The 14,650-nt window shown below is 41.1% G+C and overlaps 1 protein-coding gene across 2 annotated transcripts in view; it reads left to right on the top strand.

The window, feature by feature from the left end:
- The window catches only part of scaper (S-phase cyclin A-associated protein in the ER), a 330,941-nt gene that overhangs the window by 96,893 nt on the left and 219,398 nt on the right, over window positions 1-14,650 (top strand). For both annotated transcript variants that reach the window (XM_067973526.1, XM_067973527.1), the window contains exons 14-17: window positions 493-633; window positions 6,435-6,590; window positions 9,457-9,599; window positions 10,005-10,086. In XM_067973526.1, coding sequence (XP_067829627.1) covers window positions 493-633; window positions 6,435-6,590; window positions 9,457-9,599; window positions 10,005-10,086 — 522 coding nt within the window. The remainder of the gene's footprint in view (window positions 1-492; window positions 634-6,434; window positions 6,591-9,456; window positions 9,600-10,004; window positions 10,087-14,650) is intronic.

Consider the following 14,650-nt stretch of genomic DNA (forward strand, 5'->3'; position numbering starts at 1 on the left):
CCTGACCTGGGAGTGCTTAATGCTGACAGTAGGTGACAATAGGCTAGAATGTCCCACTAACATCCTTCAGCATCATGAGCGCAAAGTTCACTGAAGTTCTAAAAACATTTTGCCAGCAACGTTTCTCTGACAGGCTACTTGACCTGAGTTTCAACTTGCTAATTGTTTTAACAAATAAAAAGGCTAACTGAACCTGTAAATTCAATCCCAGAAAGAACATTCTCATTTTCATTTTTACTGCTGGAGCCCAGGATTTACAGCTGGTCCATGCACACCACATTTAGGCTTTATTTACACTGTAACTATAGCATTGTTGCAAAATAGTTTTGTATAGTACCAATGCTAAATATGTAGTGTAGATCCAGAGTTAGGGCTTGACCTGACTGAAGCAAAGTGGAGTGAGGCTTTAGATCTTACTGCTGGTAATTATGCAGTAAAAAATATAGTGTTGTAAGTGTAGAATTTCCTGACTTGTATCCTGAATGTCTTTAGGAGAAGGAAGTGCGGAAATGGAAGGAAGAGCTGCTGGAGCAGAGGAGGAGGATGATGGAGGAAAAGCTGCTCCACGCAGAGCTTAAACGGGAGCTGCAACTGCAAGCAATAGTGAAAAAGGCACAGGAGGAAGAAGCCAAGGTCTGGTACCGTTCTGGAGTTGCTAACTTTAGGACGTTCTTGAATCTCTGGACAGTAGTTATGGAACAACTGTTTAAGCTGGAGGGGGGAGATGCTGAGGTGGTAGCTATAAGATTCTGATGCAGTGTCTGAGGCAGAGGTCCTAGAATGTTCATAGAATCATAGAAAGGTTGCAGCACGGAAGGAGGCCATTCGGCCCATTGAGTCCATGTCTGCTCTATGGCAGAGCAATCCAGCTAGTTCCCCCGTCCTATCCCCATAACCCTGCACATTAACCATGTTAGTGGTCATTCTTCTGGTGTTGAGCCTGAACTATCCTAGTGTCTCTGGGGGGCCATGAACTTAGAGTGGTCTTAGAGTTTCCTGATATGCTGACCGTGTGCCTGTGGAGAAGGGAACATGGGCTTAGACTGCTGATTTTTGTTTTAAACCATTGCATACAAAACCTAACAATCCAAAGTTAGTTGAAACATAAAAATCAGTTTTATTTTGATCCTTTCTTAAAGCTTGCTTGCAATGAGGGATGACAACAAAACCTTGCATTAGTACAGTGCCTTTAACATAATAAAACATCCCAAAGTGCTTCACAATAGCAAGCATGAACTGAGCTGTAGTAGAACTAAGAAAGTTAACTTAATGGACAGGTAAATGGGTGCAGGTAAGTGTTTCAAAGCAGTAATGTGTTGAATGTTTCTGGTTAGGTCATAAGGGAGAGGATTGAGAGGTTTTATCATCCTCATTTGAAGCCAAAATGTATCAGTGATTGAAACAAACTACAGGGTGTGTTATGATCTAATTATATAAAAAGAATATTTTCCATTTTTTAATTAATGTAATTGTATGTGATTATAATTCATTGTTATATATTGCACTGTGCATACATAATGTATTTTACCAAATATTAGTCTCAGTTTATCTGTAACTCCAACAGGTGTTTATTGCACGGCTGATGGCATAAGTATAAACTACAGTTGTGCTTCTCGTGGCAGTAGAATTCTTGAAGGTCAGGGTTAGTAGGTTGGAAATCTGCCTTAGATAGAATGGTGGGGGAGTGTTTATAAATTAGATGCAGGGGTGGTTGCAGTAAGTGTAAGAGAGCACTGTTCCTATTGGAGGAAACCTTGAGATGTACTAGTGAAAACACAAATCAAAGTTTAATAAGTCTAATTCCAATGGTGGGAAAAAAACAAAGTAAAAATGTTTACTAAATTATCACAAAGTAATAAAGTAAATGGGAAAGGTTAAAAAGCAATGGAATTGTACTTGCATTAATGTAAGAAGTGTGATGCAAGATGTGTGATCTGGAAGGTTTTGCCAGGGTTGATAGATTGGAGGTCATTAGCATCACATAGACATGATGGAATGATTCCAATCAATGGGATTTATATCTGGAAGGATATAAATTGTTTGGAAGAGACCATATCAAGAGAAAAGGTGGTTGACAATATATATAAACTCCAGTATTGAGGCACAAATGAGAGAGGATATAGAAAAAAGAAAGGACAGACACAGAATCACTTCGGGTACAATTAATAGATGGTAACAGAGGTAAACTGTTACTGGGGGTATGCTATAGACACCCAGACCAGGATGAATGCCTTGATCTGGAACTGTGGGATGAGATAAGGAAGGCGATTAGTAAGAGACAAACTATAGTAGTTGGAGATTTCAACTTACCAGAAATTAACTGGGACAATAATGTCTGTACTGGTAAGACAGGGTAGGGATTTATAGAGTTAATGGAAGACTGTTTTATGACTTTTTGTAAAAGAGCCAACAAGGGGAGAAAACATCCTGGATTTGATTGAATAATAGAGACAATCAAATCTCCAACACAAAGGTGGGTGAAGCTTTAAGTACCAGTGATCATAATGTGATCACATTTGACATTACAAAAATTGGAGAGGTTACTAAAACCCAAACAAAACTGCCAAATTTTGGGAGGACCAACATTATGTGCTTGGGAAGTCTTGTCAGAGTGGGAGTGGAATGTTTGAACACGGCTAGGAGAGTTGAAGACTGGAGTTCCTTCAAGGAGTTGATTCAGAATGCAATGGACAAGCGTGTACCCATGCAAGGCAAAGGTGCCGAGCTCAAAGGCACTCCTGCCGGGTTGAATGGGACTACCAAGCAACTCATAAAGAAGAAAAAAAAAGCATTTAAGGCCATGAAGAAAAATGGCACAGAATTAAGATGGATTCAATATAAAAAGACATGTCTGGAGTGTAGAAAGGGCATCAAAATGGTAAAGACAAATTTCGAATTGAATATGGTAAGAGATGTAAAGGATAATAATAAAAAGTTTTTTAGTTATATTAAGAGAAAAAGATAAACAAGGGATGGAGTGGGGCCGTTGAAAAAGAAAAGAAGAAAATGAAAGACGTGCGTTTATATAGCGTCTTTCACAGCCTTAGGACGCCCCAAAGTGCTTTACAGCCAATGAAGTACTTTTGAAGTATAGTCATTGCTGTAATGTAGGAAATGCGGTAGCCAATTTGCGCACAGCAAGGTCCCACAAACAACAATGAGAAAATTGCTATTGAATCTGCTTCCACCACCCTTTCAGGCAGACCCATGTGTTAGGCTGCTCCCTCTAAACCCTGTTGAATGGCCAATGGACATACTGGACCTTGGATGCACTTGAAGGTGCAGAGTTCATCTTTATATTGTTGGTGTGTAATTAACAGTGGGTGTATTGTGTGCCTGCCACCAGCAGCACATTATCAATAAAAAGCAGCACGAAAAGACAGATAAGAGATCTGTTCCTAGGCCTCTGCTTGTGCAGCTCTTGAGCCAGGGGAGCCAGGATGCACATAAAAGTAGCTCTCTATCCAGTTTCCCCATGCTTTCTGTAGGGAGGCACCTGGTATCCACTTAGTTCCTTTCCAGAGCAACACAACAGATTTTTGGTAACTCACCAGGAAGTGGTATCAAGTGTGTGTTGTGTTATTCTGTGGCCTGGCACTCCTGGTGCTCCTTTTTGCTATTCTACCCAACTCAAGGCAAATTTTATTTTTAAATTGAGCACTTGGGAATTATGTATCTCAAGGCAGAACAACACTAGTATCAGAAAGATCATCAAAAGTTTAAAAGAAAGTAAGAAAGTGGGATACTTAGTTACGCACACCAGGAGGGCCAGGCTCAATTCTTGGCCTGAAATGAGCTAACAGATCTCGGCCCCAGCATGGTGGCTGGTGCTCTACAATTAGACTAGCATCCGCTGGGAACCGAATTAGGAAGTTGCTGCTCCCGATCGCTGTCTTGTGATTCCTGCTGGAAAGTGCACATACAGATGCCAGATGAAGACAAGGGCTGACCTGTCTATTTAAAAATTGTGGTGAATAGGCACGAAATGTTCCTTTGATCTTACACGTTACCGTTTGTCCTTTCTTGCTGTAAAGTTTCCTTTGCTGTAAAGACAGATGACAAGCTGCTGCCTGTAGCTGGACCTAAAGGCTTTTTACAATTTTTTTTTCCTTCAACAAGTGATTGGCTGTGTAATATAGGGAGAGGAATTGGTAAGCAACTTAATGTACGTTGATTTCCTGATGGTCTGTTGGGGAGGTTTGTACATGTATGTTTTTCTGGCAGTGTTGGTGGGCAATTGGTGTGTTTGGGGGGTAGAAGTGTCTATCTCCCACTCTAGGGGTGCAATAGTTAGTTTGCATCTGTTGGTAATATAGCCTGGGTGGAGAGAATGTTGCATTAGTGTTGTCAGACAGTCATCACAAATGTGCCTATTAGCCTACAGCATACATATCAATCTTAAACTTGTCATTATCTGTAATTTTTTAATATGCCTTAATAGCTTTAACAAATAAAATCAAAGTTAATAGCTTTAAAAGTGGAATTTTATTGCAATATAATTACAGGCTATAGTTGTGTGATTCACAGAGGTCACATTAAACATCATTACAACACTTTCGTTGTGAAATACTAGCAGAAATAATTATCATATTTCCTTTGCTTGCTCAGTGAATTTATCGAGAGATTGGCTAAGCCACACAGATCAGGAGGATCCTAGGTTCAATCCCTAGCTGACCTTAGCCAGAGTGTTGGTAGGAGCACTGCAGTTGGCCTCTGTGATCCTGAGTTAGGGAGAGGAAAATCAGCCAGGGTTTCTGTTATCCAGTGAACTCTGCTGGAAGGTGTGTGTGTGTGTGTGTGTGTGTGTGGATATCTGGTTATTGGGTTTGGCTGTGATTTGCTCTGTGGTCAAATACTGATACTCACAGTCTAGGCTCACACCTAAATAATGGTCCCGAAGGCAAGGTAACCAAGACTCCTGGTGTATTTGGAATTATTTCTCAGCAATGCCTTGTGAGGAGGGAGAAAATTAGCACAAAAGAAAATCATATTTCCACAAATTTTTGTTTTCATGTGTTCAGTAACATAGCCACTGGATGCAGCTGGAAACACTGTAAGGAAGTATAGATGTCTCCTGAAGTGAACCCTGGTGATTGCTGGGAGCCCCAATAAAAGTAGTGGCTGTAACGAATCCTCTATTAGTACTTGAATTGATATCAGAGCATTTACGGGGCTGATGTGGCTGAAAGGCTAGGTTTTGGCCCAACCCTGATAACTGCCCTTGTTCAAGTGGCCCAATATACAATCTATCAGCCAGATCTTTATTTGATTTTTGAGTTAAATTTAAAAGTTGCTCGTTAACAATTAGCCCTATTTTATCACTATAAGGGACATCTCATGATTGCAGATTTTTTTTTTACTCCACTCTGCTTTCCACAGCCTAACAGTTCAGAATGTAGAATATAGAACGAAAGTTATCTGGACAACTCTGCAAAAAGGTCACCAGTTTGTTCACAAACACGTTATCAATTGTGAGATTCCCTTATCATCCAGTGAAGGGTTTAATTTTTGCATTTCTGATATAGAATTAATCAGGGATAAAGAGCCCGGCACACTGTATATTGTTTCAGCATACACTTGGGCAGAAGGGAAATATCAGTCGAGGTTACATGATGTCAGTGTCTGTCAACGGGTCCTAAAGAGACCGCTGTTTTAATTTGGAAGTGTAAGCTTTGGATTTGTCACACATATCTCGGCAGTACCCTAACAAAGATTGTTTACATATAGGATAACCCATGGGCTGGAGTAGCCAGTATACTACATTGTTGGCTTTGGCTAACGTGATGAACCGTGAGAACAAAGCTCATGTGATTTATCATTGCCGTGGAGAGCCCGAGGTGTGTTCGATCTCTGTCAGAATTTGAAAAAAAAATCGAAGAAAAATTATAAATTTTTAAAAAGAGAAAATAATCTTGAAATATAATCAAAGATGTAAACTAGCTTTTTTAAACATTTTCCCTCTAATTCTCTCCCCTTTTCTTCCCTCTTCTCTTTTTGGGTATTGTTCCGTGAACATCAACAGCTTTCTGCTACCTCACCCAAATGACCCTTCTTCATGTATGAACCCAGGCAGTGAGCACCTGTAGGATATTCGATCGTCGCGGGTATCACAGTCAAGCCCAATCGTGTCCTTACCTCATGTCCACATGTGCACACTCCAGCAGGAGGTCACTGGCCAATGGTCAAGATTAGAATGCCTTGGTGATTTTCCCTCTTTAGCCTAGTGCTACTTGAATTACAGCACCCTAGTTGCTGCCCAGCTGAGATCAGCTAACAGCACAAACAGTGAAGTGAGCTTGGGATGTACTAGTCCATAGGCCTTTTGGGAACTAAATAAATAGCCTGATTTTGAACAATAAACAGCCTGGTTTTCAAATGTCACCCTTAATATCGTAATGAAAGTGGTAACCTGTTTATCTTTTCTATCCCTTCAGGTTAATGAAATTGCTTTCATCAACACATTGGAAGCTCAAAACAAGCGTCACGATGTTCTTGCAAAATTGAAAGAGTATGAGCAGCGACTAAATGAATTGCAAGAAGAACGACATCGCCGGCAAGAGGAGAAGCAAGCACGGGATGAGGCTGTGCAGGTTAGAACCATGCAGAGAAAGAAAAAGTATATTGGGTCTGATTCAGAGTCATTGCCAGCCAAAGAACTGTGCTGCATTTTAAACACAAGGCCAATGGTTTGTTCTTACTGAAAGAGTCATTTTCCAACATTCATTTAGGAGTAGGTACACGCTGGATAAACACCGTGTCTGATGCCTACCCATTGGGTTTCTGTGTTTACTATGAGTATAAATTGAAATAAACATTATAAATAATTTAGTAGCTTAGGCTGCATTTACTCTACAACTGTAATGCCTGTGAATTGCTTTCCCTTTGCACTTACTCCAGACAGAGTCTCGCTCCACTTTGCTCTAGAGTCAGGTTAGTTCCTGATTTCGGCTTTACTTAGTATCGGTGTTAATCAAAACCACATTGTACACTCTACAATTGTAGTGTAAATGCAGCCTGAAAGCAAATAGATATTAAAATATCAATAAAGGAAGTAGATTTGTCAAGAATTAAGGAAATGCGACAGTTATATCATTACATTATAGAAAACATGATGCCTTCTCAGTGTATTGAAACAAATAATTGGTTCCATAATCGTTGACATGGCTGTGAGTTCAATGGCCATTTTAATAGTTGAGTTCTGTCTCTTGTTCATTGGTGTGGTATGGTTGCTAAGAGAATGTTTAATGAGCACTCTGTATGATGTGGCCAAAAAGGAAAGCAGCTGTTACAAATTGGACATTAAGGACCTTCTTACACCCATATAACAAATGGCAATAATTCCTTTTAAAAAAAAAGTTCATGTTGCAAAATATCTCAAGAACTGCATAATACAACTGATGTTGTAAATTAGTCTACTTATAACCTTTGATCCAATAAAAAAAGCCAAATTCTTTTTGCTTCTGGGTAGAATAATGGTTGAACAGTAGATTTGTTTAATTGAGGAGTAGCAAGACTGTTTGACTGTTCAACCCACCAATCACAGGTGCTGTAACTTTTGTTAGTTCTGGCCAATAGGTGGTGAGCATTTTAATACAGGATTGGTCAACCATGGAGTTTTCTTTGGTGGGAAGGGATTGGGACGGTAAAATGTAGAATAGAGGGATAAATTACACTTTGGTATCACCCCTGTGCTCGCTGACCTACATTGGCTCCCGGTCCAGCAAAGTCTCAAATTAAAAAGTCTCATCCTTGTGTTCCATGGCCTCACCCCTCCCTATCTGTAATCTCCTCCAGTCCTACAACTCTCTGAGAACTTTGAGTTCCTCCAATTCTGGCCTCTTGTGCTTCCTGGATTTCCTTCGCCCCATCATTTGGCAGCCGTGCCTTCAGTTGTCTAGGTCCTAAGCTCTGGAATTCCCTCCCTAAATCTCTCCACCTCTCTCCTCCTTCAAGATGCTCCTTAAAACCTACCTCTCACCTGTCCTAATACCTCCTTATGTGGCTTGATGTCAAATTTTGTCTGATAATGCTCTTGTGAAGTGCCTTGGGATGTTTTACTACATTACAAGCGTGATATAAATGCAAGTTGTGACGTGAAGTGTGTTCCTATCGGTTCATAGTGTAATATTGCTGGTGGTGAAGGTGTTTGCAGTCTGCAGTGCTCTGCAGGGTGGGTAGACGGAGGAGTTCAAGGAGTGCCATCAGGTAGAGAAAGGACACAAAAGGAACCTAGATGTAAATCACAATGAGTCAATACCTTAGTTTCCATTAAATTTTAATCAGAAAAAAGTCCTTGAAACTCAAAGCTAACATAATATAATTTTAAAACCTTTTGCTGATCCTCAGAGATAATCAAATAAAACTGCAAAATATTCAGCCATCCCTACATCTCGACTATTGAACTGTGGCTAACTGCCCTTCACAAATAGCGCCCCCCTCCCCTCCCTCTCTAGTGGAAGACTGAGGAATTGCTGTATTGTTGAAGATGCAGACCTTTGCATGAGATGTTAAACTAATGGCCCCTGCTTTACTGGTGGTTCAGGTGGAAATTAAAGATCCCCATGATACTATTTGAAGAAGAGAGGGAGTCCTCCTGGTGGCCTGCCCATAAAACAAGAAAGACAAAAAGAAATAAAACTTATATTTTTATAGGGCCGTATCATATTTCTCAGAAATGTCCCAAAGCACATTACTGTTGTTATGTGTGAAAACACTGCAGCTTTAAGATCTTTAATAAAGATATGATAAAACACTATGTAAGTACAAGTCTCTCGTCCCTCCAGCCCCACTAGTTCAGCATCAATCATCATGTACCATGGAGTTTGTGGACTCCTCACTCTATTACCAATCCTATAAACATCAATCTTGTTCTACATATGAAGTTGTAAAAATATTTACGATTTATTTTACTAGAAACTGGAAATGATGCAGTGCTTAAAGCACTTATGAATTAAGCATTTAACCTGAAACTTCAGAATTAGATTACACCAATTTTATACAGCTCCTTCGGTGGTTGTATGAGTTTAGCCCATGAGTAACTGAGCCAAAGACCCAGAATAACTCAGCTTCAATGCCTGCTTCGTGCAGAGTTATCTGATTTCGGGTGGAGCAGTGCTAAAGTTGACTTGAGTGCTCTATGGTTATTGAGGGCAAAATTGGTCACGGTTGCTACTCCTGATCTTTATCAAATGACCCCTCTGGAAAAGCATGTGTATAGACAGGATTGGGTTTGACTGCAGTGTTCTCCCAGTTTGAATAGACACTGTCTAGGGTCACACATGAATGATATCCATTTGATTGAGGTACTGGAGATAAACTGGCATTGTGGAATGTACCCATTAGGAATCAGTGAGAAAAGAAGGGAAATTTAGACAAGTATTAAATTATTTCTGATCTTCTTTCTTACAACATAAAAAAACCTCCTTACTTATGTAAAAAGTGTGTGGCTGAATGCAGGAACGCAAACGAGCACTGGAGGCAGAGCGTCAGGCCCGTGTGGAGGAACTGATGTTGAAAAGGAGAGAACAGGAGGCACGAATTGAGCAACAGCGACAAGAGAAAGAGAAAGCCAGGGAAGACGCAGCACGTGAAAGAGCCAGGTTTGTGGCCTTTGTTAAGCTGATTTCTGTGCAGCTCCCTAGAGACAAGTGAGGCATACCAACCACAAGGCCCCAGATTTGAGTTAGTTGATCTCATTGGCAGCAGCATTTGGGTCTTTAGAATGTTCCTTGATATTCCTGGGCTAGGGATGGAAAATATCGCCCATGTTTCCTGGTCCTGATTGCTATTCAGTTACACATCCTGGAAAGTACATGCCAGGAGACGTAATTTCTCACCCTGTAAACTGATTTGTTTCAACCTGGCTCCTCCCATCTGTAACCCTCCCACGTACTCCCATGGTAGAGATTAGTTAGAAAAATCCAAGCATCTTCACTGCACATCTTCCGTCTATCATGCCATTTTTTTCTGGGTTCATTTCTTAATGACTGTAACTCCATTGGCAGGGAACGAGAGGAGAGGCTGGCTGCGCTTAGTGCAGCACAACAAGAAGCAATGGAGGAACTGCAGAAAAAAATACAGCAGAAGGTATGATATAACAGCATTCATTGCTGATCCTCGCAAGCACTCATTGTTGTTGCAGTTCTTGTTTGATTAGTATGCAAGGGCCAATGGGTATTGATGACAATGCTAGTTTGGGATCTTGGCCTTTCATACATAGAAACATAGAAAATAGGAGCAAGAGTAGGCCATTCGGCCCTTCGGGCGTGCTCTGCCATTCAAAATGATCATGGCTGAATCGTCTAACTCAGTACCCTGTTCCCGCTTTTTCCCCATATCCCTTGATCCCTTTAGCATTAAGAAATATATCTATCTCCTTCTTGAATACATCTAATGACTTGGTCTCCACTGCCTTCTGTGGTAGCGAATTCCACAGGTTCACCATCCTCTGAGTGAAGAAATTTCTCCTCATCTCGGTTCTAAATGGCATACCCCGTATCCTGAGACTGTGACCCCTGGTTCTGGACTCCCCAGCCAGGGGAAACATCCTTTCAGTGGCAGTCCTGAAATTGGATACAACTGAATACATGCATTACTTGGCACCATGGTACCACCTGGTACAGAACCAATCCACTTTACATCGCTGCAACAATTATGCCATCTGGTACCTTTCCCAGACCAGGAACTACATTGGAGAGGATACCAAATGACTCTTGTGGAGTTCTTAATGAGTTTGTTTGTTCTATTTTTAAGACTGGGACTCAAGCATCCCAATTGTGAATTTCTGTTAGTTCAGGTAATTCTTGTGAGAGACTCCCATTTGTCCTTGTATACCTTTGCATGTGACATAGGTATTGCTCATTCCCCTTTAAAGCCTTGAAGTAAAATTATATGTGGGAGAGTCATAGTAGAGCAGGCAAGTAGATTAGCTTTGAGGATGGTCATTGAGAGAGCCCTAACCAACTCCGACCAATGTCACACTTTTAAAATGTAAAACGTATAGTCATAAAATGCGGTAACCTTCAAGGAATCCCACACTACACCTGACGAAGGAGAAAGCCTCCGAAAGCTTGTGATTTTCAAATAAAACTGTTGGACTATAACCTGGTGTTGTAAGATTCCTTACATTTCTACTCTTGAGAGAGAAGGTAAGTTCTCCCTGCAAGGTTAAAATATAATTTAAAAGAAATATCTTGCGGTGTTGGGAGTTACTTGATGTTTTAGCTAATTCCCAGCCCACAGACACTCACCATGCCAGGTCTCCGACAACCAGTGAGGAACCACTTAGCTGAAGGATAAAAGGCTGATTGTCATCAAGGGTAGGAAAGGAAGCCAATCGGGAGATATCCAAACTGGCACTGGCCAAGTACAACATTTCAAACAAATCTGCTAAAGTCAACAGTGCCACCCATCTTCAGCTGCTTCATCAATGACCTTCCCTCCATCATAAGGTCAAAAATGGAGATGTTTGCTGATGATTGCACAGTGTTCAGTTCCATTCGCAACCCTTCAGATAATGAAGCAGTCCATGCCCTCATGCAGCAAGACCTGGACAACATCCAGGCTTGGGCTGATAAGTGGCAAGTAACATTCGTGCCAGGCAATGACCATCTCCAACAAGAGAGAGTCTAACCACCTCCCCTTGACATTCAACGGCATTACCATCGCCGAATCCCCCACCATCAACATCCTGGGGGTCACCATTGAACAGAAACTTAACTGGACCAGCCACATAAATACTGTGGCCACAAGAGCAGGTCAGAGGCTGGGTATTCTGCAGCGAGCAACTCACCTCCTGACTCCCCAAAGCCTTTCCACCATCTACAAGGCACAAGTCAGGAGTGTGATGGAATACTCTCCACTTGCCTGGATGAGTGCAGCTCCAACAACACTCAAGAAGCTCGACACCATCCAGTCCACTTGATTGGCACCCCATCCACCACTCTAAACATTCACCACCTTCACTATCGGTGCACCATGGCTGCAGTGTGTACCATCTACAAGATGCACTGCAGAAACTCGCCAAGGCTTCTTGGACAACACCTCCCAAACCTGCGACCTCTACCACCTAGAAGGACAAGGGCAGCAGGTACATGAGAACAACACCACCTGTACGTTCTCCTCCAAGTCACACACCATCCTGACTTGGAAATATATCGCTTTTCCTTCATTGTTGCTGGGTCAAAATCCTGGAACTCCCTTCCTAACAGCACTGTGGGAGAACCTTCACCACACGGACTGCAGCGGTTCAAGAAGGCGGCTCACCACCACCTTCTCAAGGGTAATTAGGGATGGGCAATAAATGCTGGCCTTGCCAGCGAGGCCCACATCCCATGAACGAATAAAAAAAAATCCAACTATGACATTAATTTGAACACTTTTACTAGCCGACTTTTTTTTTCAAGGAATGGAGGAAAAAATGAGAAAGAAAGGTGCAGTGTATCAGCTGCAGAAAATATATGGAAATAGCAGCAGAAAAATGGAATACTATGCAGCATAACAAATATTTTTTAAAACCTGAACAAGGAATCCAACTTTTGAAATAGCAACCAGAATAAATGAGGAAACCTGAGGCTTTAAGGAGCTGCCAGAATCAGATGCTCATTATTCAGAATATTTGACTCCACTGTCAGAAATTCTGAATGTACTAGAACTTGTGTTGCTATAAATAGTCCTGCATAACTTCAAAAATTATGAATTATTATATAACTTCATATGAATTTTAATCCTATGGAACCACATCATCTGGTTCCACCAGTCAGACAATTTATTTGTAAGCCTTCATATTTCTTGTATCCGCCAATTCTATTGTTACACTGAACAATCAGCCTCCTACATTAAACAGGTGAAAAGATGCACCATCGTCTGGTACCTGAGGCTTTGGTCAACCACATAAAGCCAGTCACCCCACTTCCTAATGATATTATCAAGCTGTAGAAACTGGAGGTAACTTCAAACCAAGATTATCGGCACACATTGTCACATTTAGTTTCAGTCATAGCGATAAGATGGCAGATAGATAAAGGTTAATAGAAACTGGCTGCATGGAACACTGATTCTGTAAAAGTAGATCAATATTATAGATAAGAGTATGGAATATTAAAATCTTCGTACATCTAGTATTACTTTTTCTTTTAATTGTCAAACTGGGTAAAGGGCCAAGACCTTTAGTGCAGGACACGGACAAGGTGAAAAGAAAACAAGATGAAAAACAACAAAATATGTTGGAGAAAGTTATCAATGGTCCAAGGAGAGCTGGGATTTATGGCTGGAAATATTTCCCAGTAAGGCTGGAGCAAGGCTGTGTCGGATTCTGAAAAGAAGGATGGACAGGCAGTCCGTAAATACAGCAACAATCCTGGAATTGAAGTTGATGGTGGAGAGTAACATTGGTTGCTGTTGGCATATATATGTGAAACTGATGCCACTCTTAGAAATATTAAATAGGAAGGCAGCAGGGATGAAGCCCACGGGCAAACTGAAGGTGGCAGTGAGGACATAGAGGAGAAATGTTTTGAGGGGATATAGGGATTATGTTTGGACAGATGGGAGCGAAACCTCGAGAACCTGGTCCCACAGAGGTAGAAAGATGAGGGAAATGGAGTGACCAATAGTACTGAAGGTGACTGAGAGATTGAAGAGGATGAAGTGGGACAGAGAGCACAGGATGTTATTTTATTTGCATTTTATTAAATACCTTGCACGTCTCCCGATCTACCTGGGAGAGTATCAGATCACCTATTGGATTGGGCCTCCTGACTACTGCTGTTTTGCTCTGTCTGGAGTGTTATGGTCTTGGAATTTTACCACTGGTCTGGGCTGATAGAGTTGATCAGAGATCCTGCTTAGAGACATGTAAGACATAGTTAAACTCCATTTCGTATTTTATATACCCATACACTTGTTTTATAATCTTCACCTATTGCTCCCCACTGAAAAAAGCTACTTTCACACCATGCCACCTGTTCAGTAGAGTGGGAGGACAGAACCACATTTGCAGTCAATGCCGATCCTTGGTTGATATGCGAGGGAGTCTAAATGAGTGATGGTGGACAACATTCGTCTCCATTCAGCTCTCTTTTTGTCCTTTACCTCTCTTTCTCTTTCTCTCTCCTCCCCTAACATTACAGTGAAGACTGGCAAGTTTACCATCTAGGGGAATGGCGTAATATTGTGAAGCAAAAGTTGGGAGGAAGGCATTGGAGCAGCAGAGCCAAAATTTTCTGACTGTAATGCTGTTGGTCATGCATTTAAAATGACTGGATTACTGTCGCTATTATAATCGGAAGATCAGTGCCCAATCTCCGAAGCAGTTTGGAAAGGCCAACTCCAATTGGGAGTCCATTCATTACCAGGTGAAAACTGTAATACTTAAACAAAAATAGTTCCAAGAATCTGTAAATATCACCTGGCACACAACTATTTTTTTATACATAATGTATCCCTTAATATCATTTTAAAAAAAACTTCCAATAAAATACCTTCATAGAGGTTATTCATGCAAAGGAGTTTCACGATCAAATTGGAAGGGTCTATTTGCAGTACTTCTGATCTTGTGCTGGTACAGATCAGAGTTTGACAGGAGTCGCACAGAGATGGGTCTGTGCAGTCAGGAAATCACATGTAAAAGCAGGACAAAAAAAGTTAATAC

This window comes from Heptranchias perlo, chromosome 38 (genome assembly GCF_035084215.1).
Source record: "Heptranchias perlo isolate sHepPer1 chromosome 38, sHepPer1.hap1, whole genome shotgun sequence".
NCBI lineage: Eukaryota > Metazoa > Chordata > Chondrichthyes > Hexanchiformes > Hexanchidae > Heptranchias > Heptranchias perlo.